Raw genomic sequence first — 12818 nt, 5'->3', positions numbered from 1 at the left:
AACACATTCATTAAGATTTATTTTTCTTGTACTTCAGGTATACAAAGATGAAGACAGCAACGAACATTTATATTTTCAATCTGGCTATGGCAGATGCTTTAGTTACTACGACTATGCCTTTTCAAAGCACTGAATACCTGATGAACTCTTGGCCATTTGGGGATGTGCTGTGTAAAATAGTTATTTCAATTGACTATTATAACATGTTTACCAGCATATTCACATTGACCATGATGAGTGTTGATCGATACATTGCTGTGTGTCACCCTGTGAAAGCCCTGGACTTCCGCACTCCTCTCAAGGCAAAGATAATCAATATCTGTATCTGGCTATTGTCCTCATCTGTTGGTATATCTGCCATAGTCCTTGGAGGCACCAAAGTCAGAGAAGGTGAGCATAATTTTGATCACTTAAACTCAAATTCTTTTGCTTCTAAAATAATAGAATTGTAAAAATGTAACTTGGAATACTGAGTAGAGTGGAACCTTATTGAATTCCACTTCACTAATTCATGCACCATTTAAATTGTACGTAAAAAACCCGATCACATTTTCTCAGCAAAATTGTAATAGTGGAATACTTCTCTAAGAACTCATATTTCTAAGACTTCAATACTTAAATATGCTACAGAATATTATAGTATGAAATATTAAAGTTAAAGATAAGATACACTGGTCAACTAAATGAACAAATGACATTTTATGATGCATTATCCTTGATAAGTCTAGGAGGAAGAGGTCAGGGTAAAGGTCTGAGATTTGCCTGGAGAACTTCATGAGAGAAGTTTCAGTGGAGATCGGAAAATGGAAGCCAGATTGGTGTATGAAGAGCGTCAAGCAGAATTAGAAGTCAGAGGCTGATTGCAAATAACCGATTCAAGGAGCTTAGGGAAGAAGAGGGAAAAGAAGATAGGTTTTGGTAGCTGAAGAGAAAAGTACGTCAAGGAAGGAGTTGGGAGTAGGAGCAAGATAGGGCAACAGAGAGGCATAGGGTCTATGGGACAGGTATCTCAAGCTCCCATTGCCTATAATGGGAACTAGCATTCTGAGTAAGGACTGCAGGGTTACCCCTTAGAAGCAGAGTTTCCCTGTAAATGGACATGCATGCACAAATGAGTTTCAGTGAATCTGAGTACTCTGACCTAATAGATCAGTGCTTTAAACCTATGCCAAGTGAGTGTAAAGCACAACCATCCTGATAAGGTAGAGTTGAACACTTAATTTGCACAAGCTACAAAGTAGAAGGCAGCAGAGAATTGGGCCCTATAAAACAGAATGCTCTATATTCCAAATGGAGGAACATCTGAGGAAAAAGTAGAAACATTTTGATGCCATGCTTCTCCAATGAAAGATTTAAATGCATAAGATTAGTAGCTCTTGACTTTTTTAGGTAGAGTCAGAATAAGTACTACTTAGAAGAGCAAGAAGCCATGTATTGTAATTTATATCTGCTTTCCTCTAAATATTTGTGTCACTTAGAAGATTATGAATTCCAGTGCATATTCAGTGACTTCAGATTCCATCTTAAGTAAATGTAAGCTATATTGTGAACCCCCACTGAGAAGATGAGGACAGTTATAGCTCCTGTGCTCTCTCTTACTCAAGAACTTTGTTGGGTTAGCACTTTGAGCCACCCAAAAAGTGGGTGAGGATGGAGCAGTGATGTGGTGTGGCCATGACCTCACTGCTATGGCATCAATCAGCAGACATGGTCAGCTACAGAGTGGAGCTCATATTGTCCCTCTTATGGGGCATAATAGTGGCTGCATATCTCTAAACATTGTGGAACTCCAGCAGACAGGAATCTATGAATTTTATGAAAGATTGCTCTACCCAATTATGAAAGCAGCTGCTACCAATTTCAATTTCTGTTAAATCGTTTGGCATAGATCCATGCAAACAAAACATTAGCAAGTTCAGAGAGAAAACTTTTTAGCTATTGGTCTGCACTGGCGTGCAAAACGTATGGATTTTGTTCCTGATCTTAGGATGCATTCAGACCTTTGGAAAGAAAGTGTCTTCTCTTGCTCTGCAGCAGTGGTTCTCAACCTGTGGCCCAATCAGCACAGAACTATGGCCCATGTGACATCCTCAGGGCCATACTCCTAGTATTGGATCTGGCCCACAATGGTAACTAGGTCGAGAACCACTGCTTTTCAGGAACTTTTTTGACTAATAAAGCATCAACAGTCTCAATAAAGCTATAACTGGCTCTGGAAAGAGTTCCTTCCAGGTATCCTCAGCTGGGAAGAATAGTTGTCTGGCTTGCTTATAAAATATTTTTAAGGATTTGAAACACTTAAGTCAGCAAGGTACCTAGGAATGTGCATAGCTTTTTAAGTACAGGAGTAATCCTATTCATTACAATGGGGTAGAGGTGCTTAAGAGTTAGTCATGTACCTAAGTACCTTGCTGAATGATGTGAGTGAGCTTCTTCCTCCTGAAACTGAGAGACTGATAATTGTGCATAGTGAGATTGACACTGTTTGCAAATGCACTTCAGTACTGACTGCAAAACCCCTGCATTTCTAATTGTCAGCCTCGTTTGAGTAATTACGGCCAACTATATTGTTTGGTGCTTATTTGAATTCAACAAATAAATTGGGAGTAGGATGAACAGAGGTGTCCATTGGGTATGGTAAATTGGGGTGACCGCTGCAGGCCCTGTGTTTTGGGGGCCCCACGGTCAGGTGCGATTGGTTGGCGGATTCGGTCCTAGAAGTGACGGGTTGGTCCCGGAAGTGACGAATTCATCACTTCTGCCTTGGGCTCTGCAACCCCCTAGGAACAGCCCTGAGGATGAAGTGACCATGCTACTTTTTTCACCTCCAACCAAAGCTCAGGTTTAACCTCTAATTCCCCAGTGGGGAAAAGTATTTCTGGGTAGGACTCTGTGTGGTCAGTTTAACATCTGAGCATCAAATGACCTTACCCATCTCTAAAAAATATTCTCTTAGATCATCTAGCCCATCTAGTTCTCCTAATGCAGGATTATTACCAACAGTGTATTTGCTAATACTTTCTTCCTGCAGTGTAAGTTTGGTATGTCTGACCTTAATAGAGTTTCTCCTTTGCTGACAGACCAATCTCTTTTTTTAAAATGTGGAATTCTAGTTTTTTCCAAGGCCCAGATCCTGCAAACTGACCATGAACAAATTCAGACTGAAAATTAGAAAAAGGTTTCTAACCATCACAGAGATGAGGTTCTGGAACAGCTTCCCACTAGGAATGGTGAGGGCAAACAACTTAATTAGTTTTGAGAGAGAGATGGACAAATGTATGAGTGTGTTTGTGCAACAGGGTTTCTTGTGATGGTAGGAGTAGGGCTCAATAGCCCTGGGTCTGTCTTCTGGATTATGTCTTATGTTCCTAAGGTTTCAGAGTAGCAGCCGTGTTAGTCTGTATCCGCAAAAAGAACAGGAGTACTTGTGGCATCTTAGACTAACAAATTTATTTGAGCATAAGCTTTCATGGGCTACAGCCCACTTCATCAGATGCATAGAATGGAACATATAGTATGTGTGTGTGTATATACATGTATATATACACACACAGAGAACATGAACACTGACAGAGCCAGAAGAGTACCCAGAAGTCACCTACTACAGGACAGGCCCAACAACGAAAATAACAGAACACCACTAGCCATCCCCTTCAGCCTCCAACTAAAACCTCTCCAGTGCATCATACAACCTATCCTGAAAGATAATCCCTCACTCTCACAGATCTTGGGAGACAGACCTGTCCTCGCTTACAGACTGCCCCCCAACCTGAAGCAAATACTCACCAGCAACTACCCACCACACAACAAAAACACTAACCCAGGAACCTATCCTTGCAACAAAGCTTGATGTCAACTCTTCCACATATTTATTCCAATGACACCATCATAGGACCTAATCACATTAGCCCCACCATCATGGGCTTGTTCACCTGCACATCTACCAGTGTGATATATGCCAGCAAATGCCCCTCTGCCATGTACATTGGCCAAACCAGACAGTCTCTATGCAAAAGAACAAATGGATACAAATCTGACATCAGGAATCATAACATTCAAAAAACAGACTCCAATGAGAAATTGCTGAGCTTGAATTAATATGCAAACTCGATACCATTTACTTGGGTTTGAATAGAGACTGGGAGTGGCGGGGTCATTCCACATATTGAATCTATTTTTCCATGTTAAGTATCCTCACACCTGCTTGTCAACTGTCTAAAATGGGCCATCTTAATTATCACTAAAAAAGTTTTTTTTCTCCTGCTGATAATAGCTCATCTTAATAATTAGCCTCTTACAGTTGGTATGGCTACTTCCACTTTTTCATGTTCTCTGTATATATCTATATCTTCTTACTATATGTTCCATTCTATGCATCTGATGAAGTGGGCTGTAGCCCATGAAAGCATATGCTCAAATAAATTTGTTAGTCTCTAAGGTGCCACAAGTACTCCTGTTCTTTTTATGTTCCTAATAACTCATGCTTCAGGGTTTTAATGGACTACCTGCAGGGAGTCAGGAAGGGATTTATCCTCCCGCCCATAGATTTTTTAAAAAACAGAATATTTTTCTCTGAAGCATCAGAGATGGCCACAGTTGGAGATGGGACATAGGCCTGGGGATCAGATGGATTGTGGGGAGGCAAGGCTCTGAGGTGGCACTTAACATTCTCTTTCTCAGTTGCTTGCAGGGTGGCCAGGTGCCCAGTTTTAGACCAAAAAGTCTGGTTGAAAAGGGAACCTGACAGTGTCTGGTCAGATCTGCTGACTGGACAACCAATGTCCAGTTACTGTGAGTTGGGGAGGCGGAGAGGTGCCAGGTCATCACCCACGCCAGCCCTTACTCTTACTGGCTCTTATCTTCATTGGGTGGCTGAAGCTCTCAGCCCCCGCTTTGCAGGCAAGTCTCTCCTGATCTGGGTGGCTGGTGGGAGGGATAAATCAGCAAGTGATGGGAGGGGAGGGGTGGATGGAGATAGAGCCTCAGGGGAAGAGGTGGGACAGCAGCAGGGCAGAAGAGGCAGAGTAGGGGAAGTTCCAGCACGCCTGCTGGAGTGTCCAGCTTTTAAATATTAACAAGTTGGCAACCCTAGTTGCTTGGCTGGTCGGTCCTTGCTCACATGCTCAGGATCTAACTGCTAGCCATATGTGGGGTCAGGAAGCAATTTTCCCCCAGGTCAGTCTGGCAGTCACCATGGGGGATTTTCACTTGTGTGGGTGTGGGTCATTTGCTGGGATTTTCTGGGTTTATTTTACTTTGCCATTTCCCTGCCATTGTGGGGGCCTAGGGTAAGTTTTAGTAAATATTTTACTAAAATATTTAGCTAGGATGGAATCTATTGAGTCAATTCCAACAGTTTCTTATTATGTAATTGAAAAAATATAAAAGAAGGTACTGGATCTAAATCCACAACAATGGACTTTGAGTAATTGAAGTAATTTTTAATTTAAAATTAAAGGAATGTGGATTACTGATAAGTGTACATGTTCTTACTGAACTACTTTGTCTATATATTCAAAACTAATTTGGTAAGTAATTGGTTTTACCAGTTTCAATTTCCAACTTAGAAGATTTTAACCTATTAGAAGTTCAAAGATCTAAAAATGGCAGCTTTGAAATTCACATGCACAAAACTCATAGAAATATGAAAAAGGAAATACGTAAATGGAATATCTTCCAAATATGTTGCTCTACTAGGTTTGTTAAGTTAATTACAAGTGTGCAGGAACTTTTTTGGGAGGGAGTTTCATGACTTTGAAATTTGTTTTGTTCCAGGAAAAAAATGTTTTTGAATAAGATTGGGGTTAACGGAATTTTAAGTATGAAAGTAAAATAGAAGCAACATTTCTTATTTCTCTCAAAGTGTAAATCACGCGCTATACAGACCTCATGAACAAGTTTAAAATCTGTTGCATGAGAATCTAATAACATTAAGTAACTTTTGTGCTGTAGCCTTTAAACAGAGCCAGTCTTAGCATGTTTCCAAGTTAAAAAAAATATTTTGCTTCCATCTTCTTTCTCAGCCCCCTCACCCCACAATGATGTATTAACTGTGATACTGCTTCAAAATAACAAATCCAGGAACTTGCTATGGTTTTCCAGACCCCACAATGAAAGCTCTGGATGACCATGAGGACATTGTGAATAATCTGAGCTCATTAGGAAATGCAGTGACATGTTTTCAGGGGTAATGATCATTTTACTCTTTCGCTACAAGGAGAAGGTCTAGAAATTTTCCAGAAAATGAAAGCTAAATCTAAATTCAAATTCTCCTTTCCAATTTTTGTTCCATTGGGGAAACCACAGAGGCCACCTCTTTCTTTAAATACAGACAGTGTGAGGGAGGTCTATATTGTGCTTTCTCCTACCTAGGAAATGCATTAACTGCATTGCACAAGAATGAGACAGCTAAAAAATATAGACACTTGTTCCCAGACTCCATAAAGCTGTCACATTTATTAACTGAGAGTGTAAAAAGAAATGAGTTGACATCTAAATCAAATATTTGCTGTAATTTATCTTGCAAAAAACATGCAATACAATATCAAAGATTTGGTGAATACTACAGCTGAGAAGACAGAGGAAGAGCTGTTTCACAAAGGATTTTGAAATTTGGCTTCATTCAGAATTGAAACAAAACCTGAAAATTTCAAAATTCTCCATGAAGAAAAGTTCTGAAAAAAATTAGTTTCAGATCAAAATTTGACAGCATTAAATTGAATATTTTATATTTATACATCTATTCTTGTAAATATTATAGAGAATATATAATACAAGTTAAATAATTTTGAAAAATGTCATTTCAAAATGAAAAATCAAAGTTTCATCCAAAAATGTTAAAATAGGATGTATTGACACTTTCAGAAGTTTTTCCCCCCTTTCAGTTTTTTGGTAAATGAATTTGCAACAAAATTGACCCGATTTCAAGAAGTGTTTTGATTTTGACAGAACTGTATATTTTGACAGAATATGGTTCCCTCAAATAGGGCCGGCTCCAGGCCTCAGCATGCCAAGCGTGTGCTTGGGGCGGCATGCCGCGGGGGGCGCTCTGCCGGTTGCCGGGAGGATGGCAGGCAGCTCCGGTGGACCTCTCGCAGGGGTGTCTGCGGACAGTCCGCTGGTCCCGCGGCTCCGGTGGAGCATCCGCAGGCACACCTGTGGGAGGTCCACTGGAGCCACGGGACCAGCGGACCCTCTGCAGCCACATCTGCGGGAGATCCACCGGAGCCACGGGACTGGTGAGCGGCAGAGCGCCCCCCATGGCGTGCCGCCATGCTTAGGGCTGCGAAATGGCTAGATCTGGCCCTGCCCTCAAAGTTTCTCCTAGTGAATAGTGTAGATTAAGAAACAATGATGTACAAATACATTGAATCTTGACTCCTTTTAAATCCTGATCCAGTAAATGCCAATGCATAACATTTGGTAGAAGAATGATTCTAGTGGAGGAAAATGAATATGCACAGATGTAACCTTTGGGTGGGCTAAAGTTCACTTCATTGCCCTTCTCCAGTGCCTAGGAAAGCAGCTGGAGACCCAGAATTAGTCTCTAAGGATTTTCAGTATGGATTGCACAGGGTCAGCCTCCCCACATTCAAGTCCCCAAAAGGAATGAACTTAAGTACCAACTGTATAAAGTCTTATGATAAACATAATAAAAAACAATAATGTTTATAAGATGGCTATTTTATAATCCACATACATTATCTTCATTATTATACATAATGTAAATAAAGAAAACAAATTAAATCTAAACAGGTCAGTCTCCACAGAAACACAGTGAGAAGAAACTCAGAGTTCCCAAAAAGCTTAAGTTGAGTTCACCCAAGTCTCAGAGTCTTTGAAAATCAAATCAATAAATCTGCTGAGTCAAAAGCAACATCTTCCTTCCGCTTGCTTGTAGGAATCTTCAGCTGGAATCCATGCAGACTCTTCCCTTCCCTCTGCTGAAATCAGAGTTAGCCAGTCAGCTAGTTAGCCAGTCAGCTAGCTGATTAACCAACCACTCAGTTAAGTATATAGATTAAAAACAACTGTTACAAAAAAAATGCAAAAAATGAGAATACTTATTCTCCATCACATTTAAATAAAAGAAAAGTTGGTGAATTACATTAGTTGAGACAATTCAACTACATTCAAAATTTGAACATTCAAAATATTCAATTAAAATAAGAGACATAAGTTTTCCCTCCAAATTTCCCCTTTCTATAATTAACATTGCCCATGCTTCTCTTTTGGAGGGTTAACAATATCACTAACCTGCTGCAGAATAATTCACAGCTAGGAAAACACCCTGCTTCCTTTTCCTGGGCTCAGGTTCTCCCAACCCACACAGGACACATGGCCTTTTGTATAGCAGCTGCCCTGGCTTCTTTCTCTTATGGAGTCTGACTCCAGCAGCTAGGGATTCAAACCACCATACCCAACTCCAGAAACTTCTGGATGTGGAGTGCAAATTGTGCATTTGCCTAGCAACAGTGACCCAGACACAGCTCACCCCAATCCACCCCTCAATAGATCTCATAAAGAGATATCTCCCTAGTAGGCACATGGGTTCCACAGACAGGAATGAAAGCCAAACTACCAGTCATAGTGAAAAATGCCCAGTCAACACTAGTGGAGAATCTGACCCTTTGTCTTGTTTTTCCCATTTATCTTGTGTCTTGTTTTCCCTTGTGCTTGGTTTATATGATGGAATACTACACTGAGGTAAGCAAGTGAACTTAAGACTATCACACTACTACAAGCCTCCTGTATGATGAAGTAAGACTAGAGCATAAAATAAAATGTGACCCCCATTCATAAAATTACAGCAAGAACAGAAGTGAACTGATGTCAATGGGGTCAAATCCTGCATTGCCTACTCAGACAGAATTCTCAATGAAGTGTTCTGCAAAAGGAGCAACTCAGTTAGACTCTGTGTATACCAGTTTGCTTTACTTAGGATTCATTTTAAAAAAGATTTCCAAGGTGTGAGGGTGTACGCCCCTCGTTACCAGGCAGCACGGCCTAGTGGCCAGAGTCTGTAGAATTGCCCCTGGTTACAGGGTAGTAGGACTTCACTACAGGCTCAGCCTACCAGGTTCCTACCAAAACACACTGAGGCTCACTGGGGCCAAGATACCAGTCCGTCACAACCCCTCCCAGGTCGCTTCCTACCAGCTCAAGCATTGGGGTTTCCCATGAATCCCCAGATTCTCCACAGGTCTCTGGCTCCATCACCTCCCCCGGTTCCTCCTGCAGTAGGGATTTGTGCCAGCTTACAGAAGCCTCCATTTCCAGCAGATTCAAGAGTGTTGCTTAGTCCTCCACAGGAGCTTCCTGGTTAGGGCCTTCCCTTGTGGCTGCCAGCCCAGACTGAGCTGAATTCCCTCTCTTTATACTCCCAGAGCACTTGGTGCATGCCCAGTATGAATGGGGCGGGACTTCCTCTGTCAGAGCTAATGGTCTGACAGCACTGGGGCTAGTGCGGGGCGGGCTGCCCCATCACACAAGGGAATGCACACTTAGACTGCATAGCATTTGCACTGAAGAAAGCACGTGGGAAAACATTTCTGCAAACTAATTGTCTCATTGCAAGATTGTCTCATGATGGCAGAAATCTCATGGGATCAGCTAACCTCATGAGATTTTCACCATTCAGGATGGCAGAAAATTAGCCTTTTTTGGTGGAAATAGCATGAAAGCAGTTACAAGATTTCAACTCAATTGAACCAGTGGTGGAGCTAATAAGGAGGTGTGTGTGTGTGTGTGTGTGTGTGTGTGTGTGACTCTCCCACCCCTGCTAGCCTTTGGATGTATGTGTGTCAGCTTGCACTCTGGGCTTATGGTTGAGTCCATCCCACTCTCACCTGGCAGAGGTAGTTCCTGTCCTGCGGAGCTGGGCCTAGCACCCCACTCCGGGTGCTGTGACACGGTTCGCAGGTTTGTGTGGTGCTGAGAACCCATGTGCAATGGCACAATGCCACTCACTTAAATTTGGCCCACACAAACCTCCATCATGACAGAGACGTGTCCCGGCCAAACCTGAATGGGGCTGTGACCCCGTGCTCCAAGGCACAACACCATTCATTAAAATTTGATCTGGCTGCCCTTCTTTCATGATGGAGAGGTGGCCGGGCCAAACCTGAATGGTGCTGCGGCCCCAGGCACCAATGGCCAGAGTGAAGAGCCAGACCTAGTCCATTGCTTCCCAGCGAGTGTGAGGCCTCCAGTTCACCAACAACCCATTGCCCCTCCCTCAGCTGCAAAACCTGGCTCTGCTACTGCATGGAACCTGATTTCAAATCAAATTGAGATCCAGAGCCTAACAACTGTTCAGTGCATCTCTAGATTGTGTTTTTGTTCCTCTGTAGGTTTTATGCTGCTCTTGCGCACAAAAGTTTGTAGGTAATATAATACATTTTAAAATATTCTCCAACTAGTCCTGAAAGACAGCAGTGGAAAACCAGTTTCAATGAAAACTGAAAGTAATTATTGAAGTGATTTAATGATAATTCCATTTATTTGTATCACATTACATGGTAATCACTTTTGTAAGCTTATACTGTAACGCAGATATAGGTTGGAATGTCTAATAATAAAGCAATTTTCTTCTTCTTCTTGCCTCTTCCATTTATAGATACTGCTAGTACTGAATGTTCTTTGCAGTTTCCAGACACTGATTATGTGTGGTGGGACATCTTCATGAAAATCTGCGTCTTTGTCTTTGCATTTGTTATTCCAGTTCTCATTATCATTGTTTGCTATACCCTGATGATCCTGCGCTTGAAGAGTGTACGACTTCTCTCAGGGTCTCGAGAAAAAGACCGAAACCTTCGTCGGATCACCAGATTGGTTCTTGTAGTTGTGGCAGTTTTCATTATCTGTTGGACTCCCATTCACATTTTTGTGCTGATTGAGGCACTAGGAGATGTGCCCCATAGCACCGCAGCAATCTCCAGCTATTATTTCTGTATTGCTTTGGGTTACACCAACAGCAGTCTAAATCCTATCCTGTATGCTTTTTTGGATGAAAACTTCAAGCGCTGTTTCAAGGACTTCTGCTTTCCCTTTAAGATGAGGATGGACAGGCAGAGCACCAGCAGAGTCAGAAACACAGTCCAAGACCCTGCTTACCTGAGGGAAGTGGATGGGACAAACAAACCAGTATGACTAGTCGTGGAGATGTCATCTTACTGTCCTCAAGGAAGAGGAGAATCAAATGATCTTGGACTAACTCAAATAACCACTGTGGTTTGAGACATTTTTGATAATATTTAGGAATTCTCATAGTTTGAACTAAAATACGTTATTTGCTTAGGGCAGGGAATTCCCTAAAATAAGCTCAAAGAAAAAAGAAGACTGACTGACTGCCAGATTTTGGAACCATATTTACAGTGGAGCTGAGCCAGTGGTAAAATACCCACTTTCAGTAAGGTAGGAAGTGCTTCATATTGTATCAGGTGACTCTGGACAAGAAAAAAAAATCAAACTGTTCTTCTTATAGTACATATCTACCACCATCTAGTCTATACCCAGCAACGTTTGGTGATAACACTGAATCAGGTTATGGCGGAAACTCTGTTTTGACCTAAAAATCTTTGCTTCAGAAACAAAAAGAAGGCATCTTAACTTACTTTGCTGCTTTACAATGAATAGTATCAGTTCTGAGACTACAAAACATGGCAGAGCTATGTAATTCAAATTCTCATTAACTACTTGGTGTGAAATAACATACGTTTGTCTGTATTGTGGAGATCTAGTTTAAGCATGATCTGCCTTCAGACCAAAATGATTTTATTGTGTCTGTGTATTGTGAAAACTTTTCAGTGTGTAAAAAAATCAAGATTTAAAGATAATCCTTAATATATTTTAGCACATGTTAAGTCACATACAATACTTTCTGTTTTTATATGTGGTTCTCCAAAAGATGTACATCTATTGATTTTGGATATTCCAGTATGCCTTTCAACAACTTGTTTTTCAGCAAAATACTAGAAAAATGCAAAGAATTCTTGACTGGTCACTAAATCATTAAAAAAACAGTATAACACAAGACCCAACAGTAAAAGAGCAAATAGGCATGGCTAAAATTAATATTATGTTAGCTGGTCTTCATATATACACCATTTAAGCAAATTTTAAAAAGCAAAGAATGTATGTGAGGACTGGTTACTAAAAATGTAGTAAATTGACACAAAAATCAATGAGAGTTAATTGTATTTATAAGTACACACTATTGCACTGGCTAGAGAAAGCTCTCATTACACATTTAGTCACACTGATATATTTAGCCTCAAAAGAGACTTATACACTGAGTAAGTGATACTACCTCCATTTTTCAATAAACACATAGAAGCCAAGGGAAAGAGAACTTAAGTGACTTGCCCAAGGTCATCAGGTAAGTTTATGGCAGAGCTGAGACTAAACTATGGAACATCAATCTCTCACCCATGTGCTTTTAACTACTAGAACAACTACACCATCTAGGATCTTAATCTTATTCCCATTGAAGTTAATAGGAGTGTTGCTGTTGTGTTCTTTGGGAGCAGAATTAGACACCAAGTGAACACCAACTGTTGGATCATTTTCATCACTCATAGTAAAGACATGAGGTCTCCATCATAGTTTACAGTGCACTTCAACTGGAGGCTGTTCTGCTGGTGCCTTAAGCTGCCTCTTAACACAAAGCAGACATGTATGATTTTAAATAAAGATACACATGCCAATATTTTCAATAATGGGTGCCTAAATGTAGACTCCTAAGTTCATATTTAGGTACCTAACTGAGTGCAGAGTCCATAGACTGCTAGGTGCCCAGCACTTTTGAAATTCATACC

At 41.0% G+C, this 12818-nt stretch overlaps 1 protein-coding gene across 1 annotated transcript in view; it reads left to right on the top strand.

Moving 5' to 3' along the window:
* OPRK1 (opioid receptor kappa 1) overlaps positions 1 to 11793 on the top strand; it is a 36599-nt gene extending 24806 nt beyond the window's left edge. The window contains exons 3-4 of the mRNA XM_050938904.1: positions 38 to 390; positions 10619 to 11793. Coding sequence (XP_050794861.1) covers positions 38 to 390; positions 10619 to 11151 — 886 coding nt within the window. The 3' untranslated portion in view covers positions 11152 to 11793. The remainder of the gene's footprint in view (positions 1 to 37; positions 391 to 10618) is intronic.
* Positions 11794 to 12818: the final 1025 nt, after the last annotated feature.

This window comes from Gopherus flavomarginatus, chromosome 2 (genome assembly GCF_025201925.1).
Source record: "Gopherus flavomarginatus isolate rGopFla2 chromosome 2, rGopFla2.mat.asm, whole genome shotgun sequence".
NCBI classification, from domain to species: Eukaryota; Metazoa; Chordata; order Testudines; family Testudinidae; genus Gopherus; species Gopherus flavomarginatus.
This window is presented reverse-complemented; position numbering and strand designations above follow the sequence as displayed.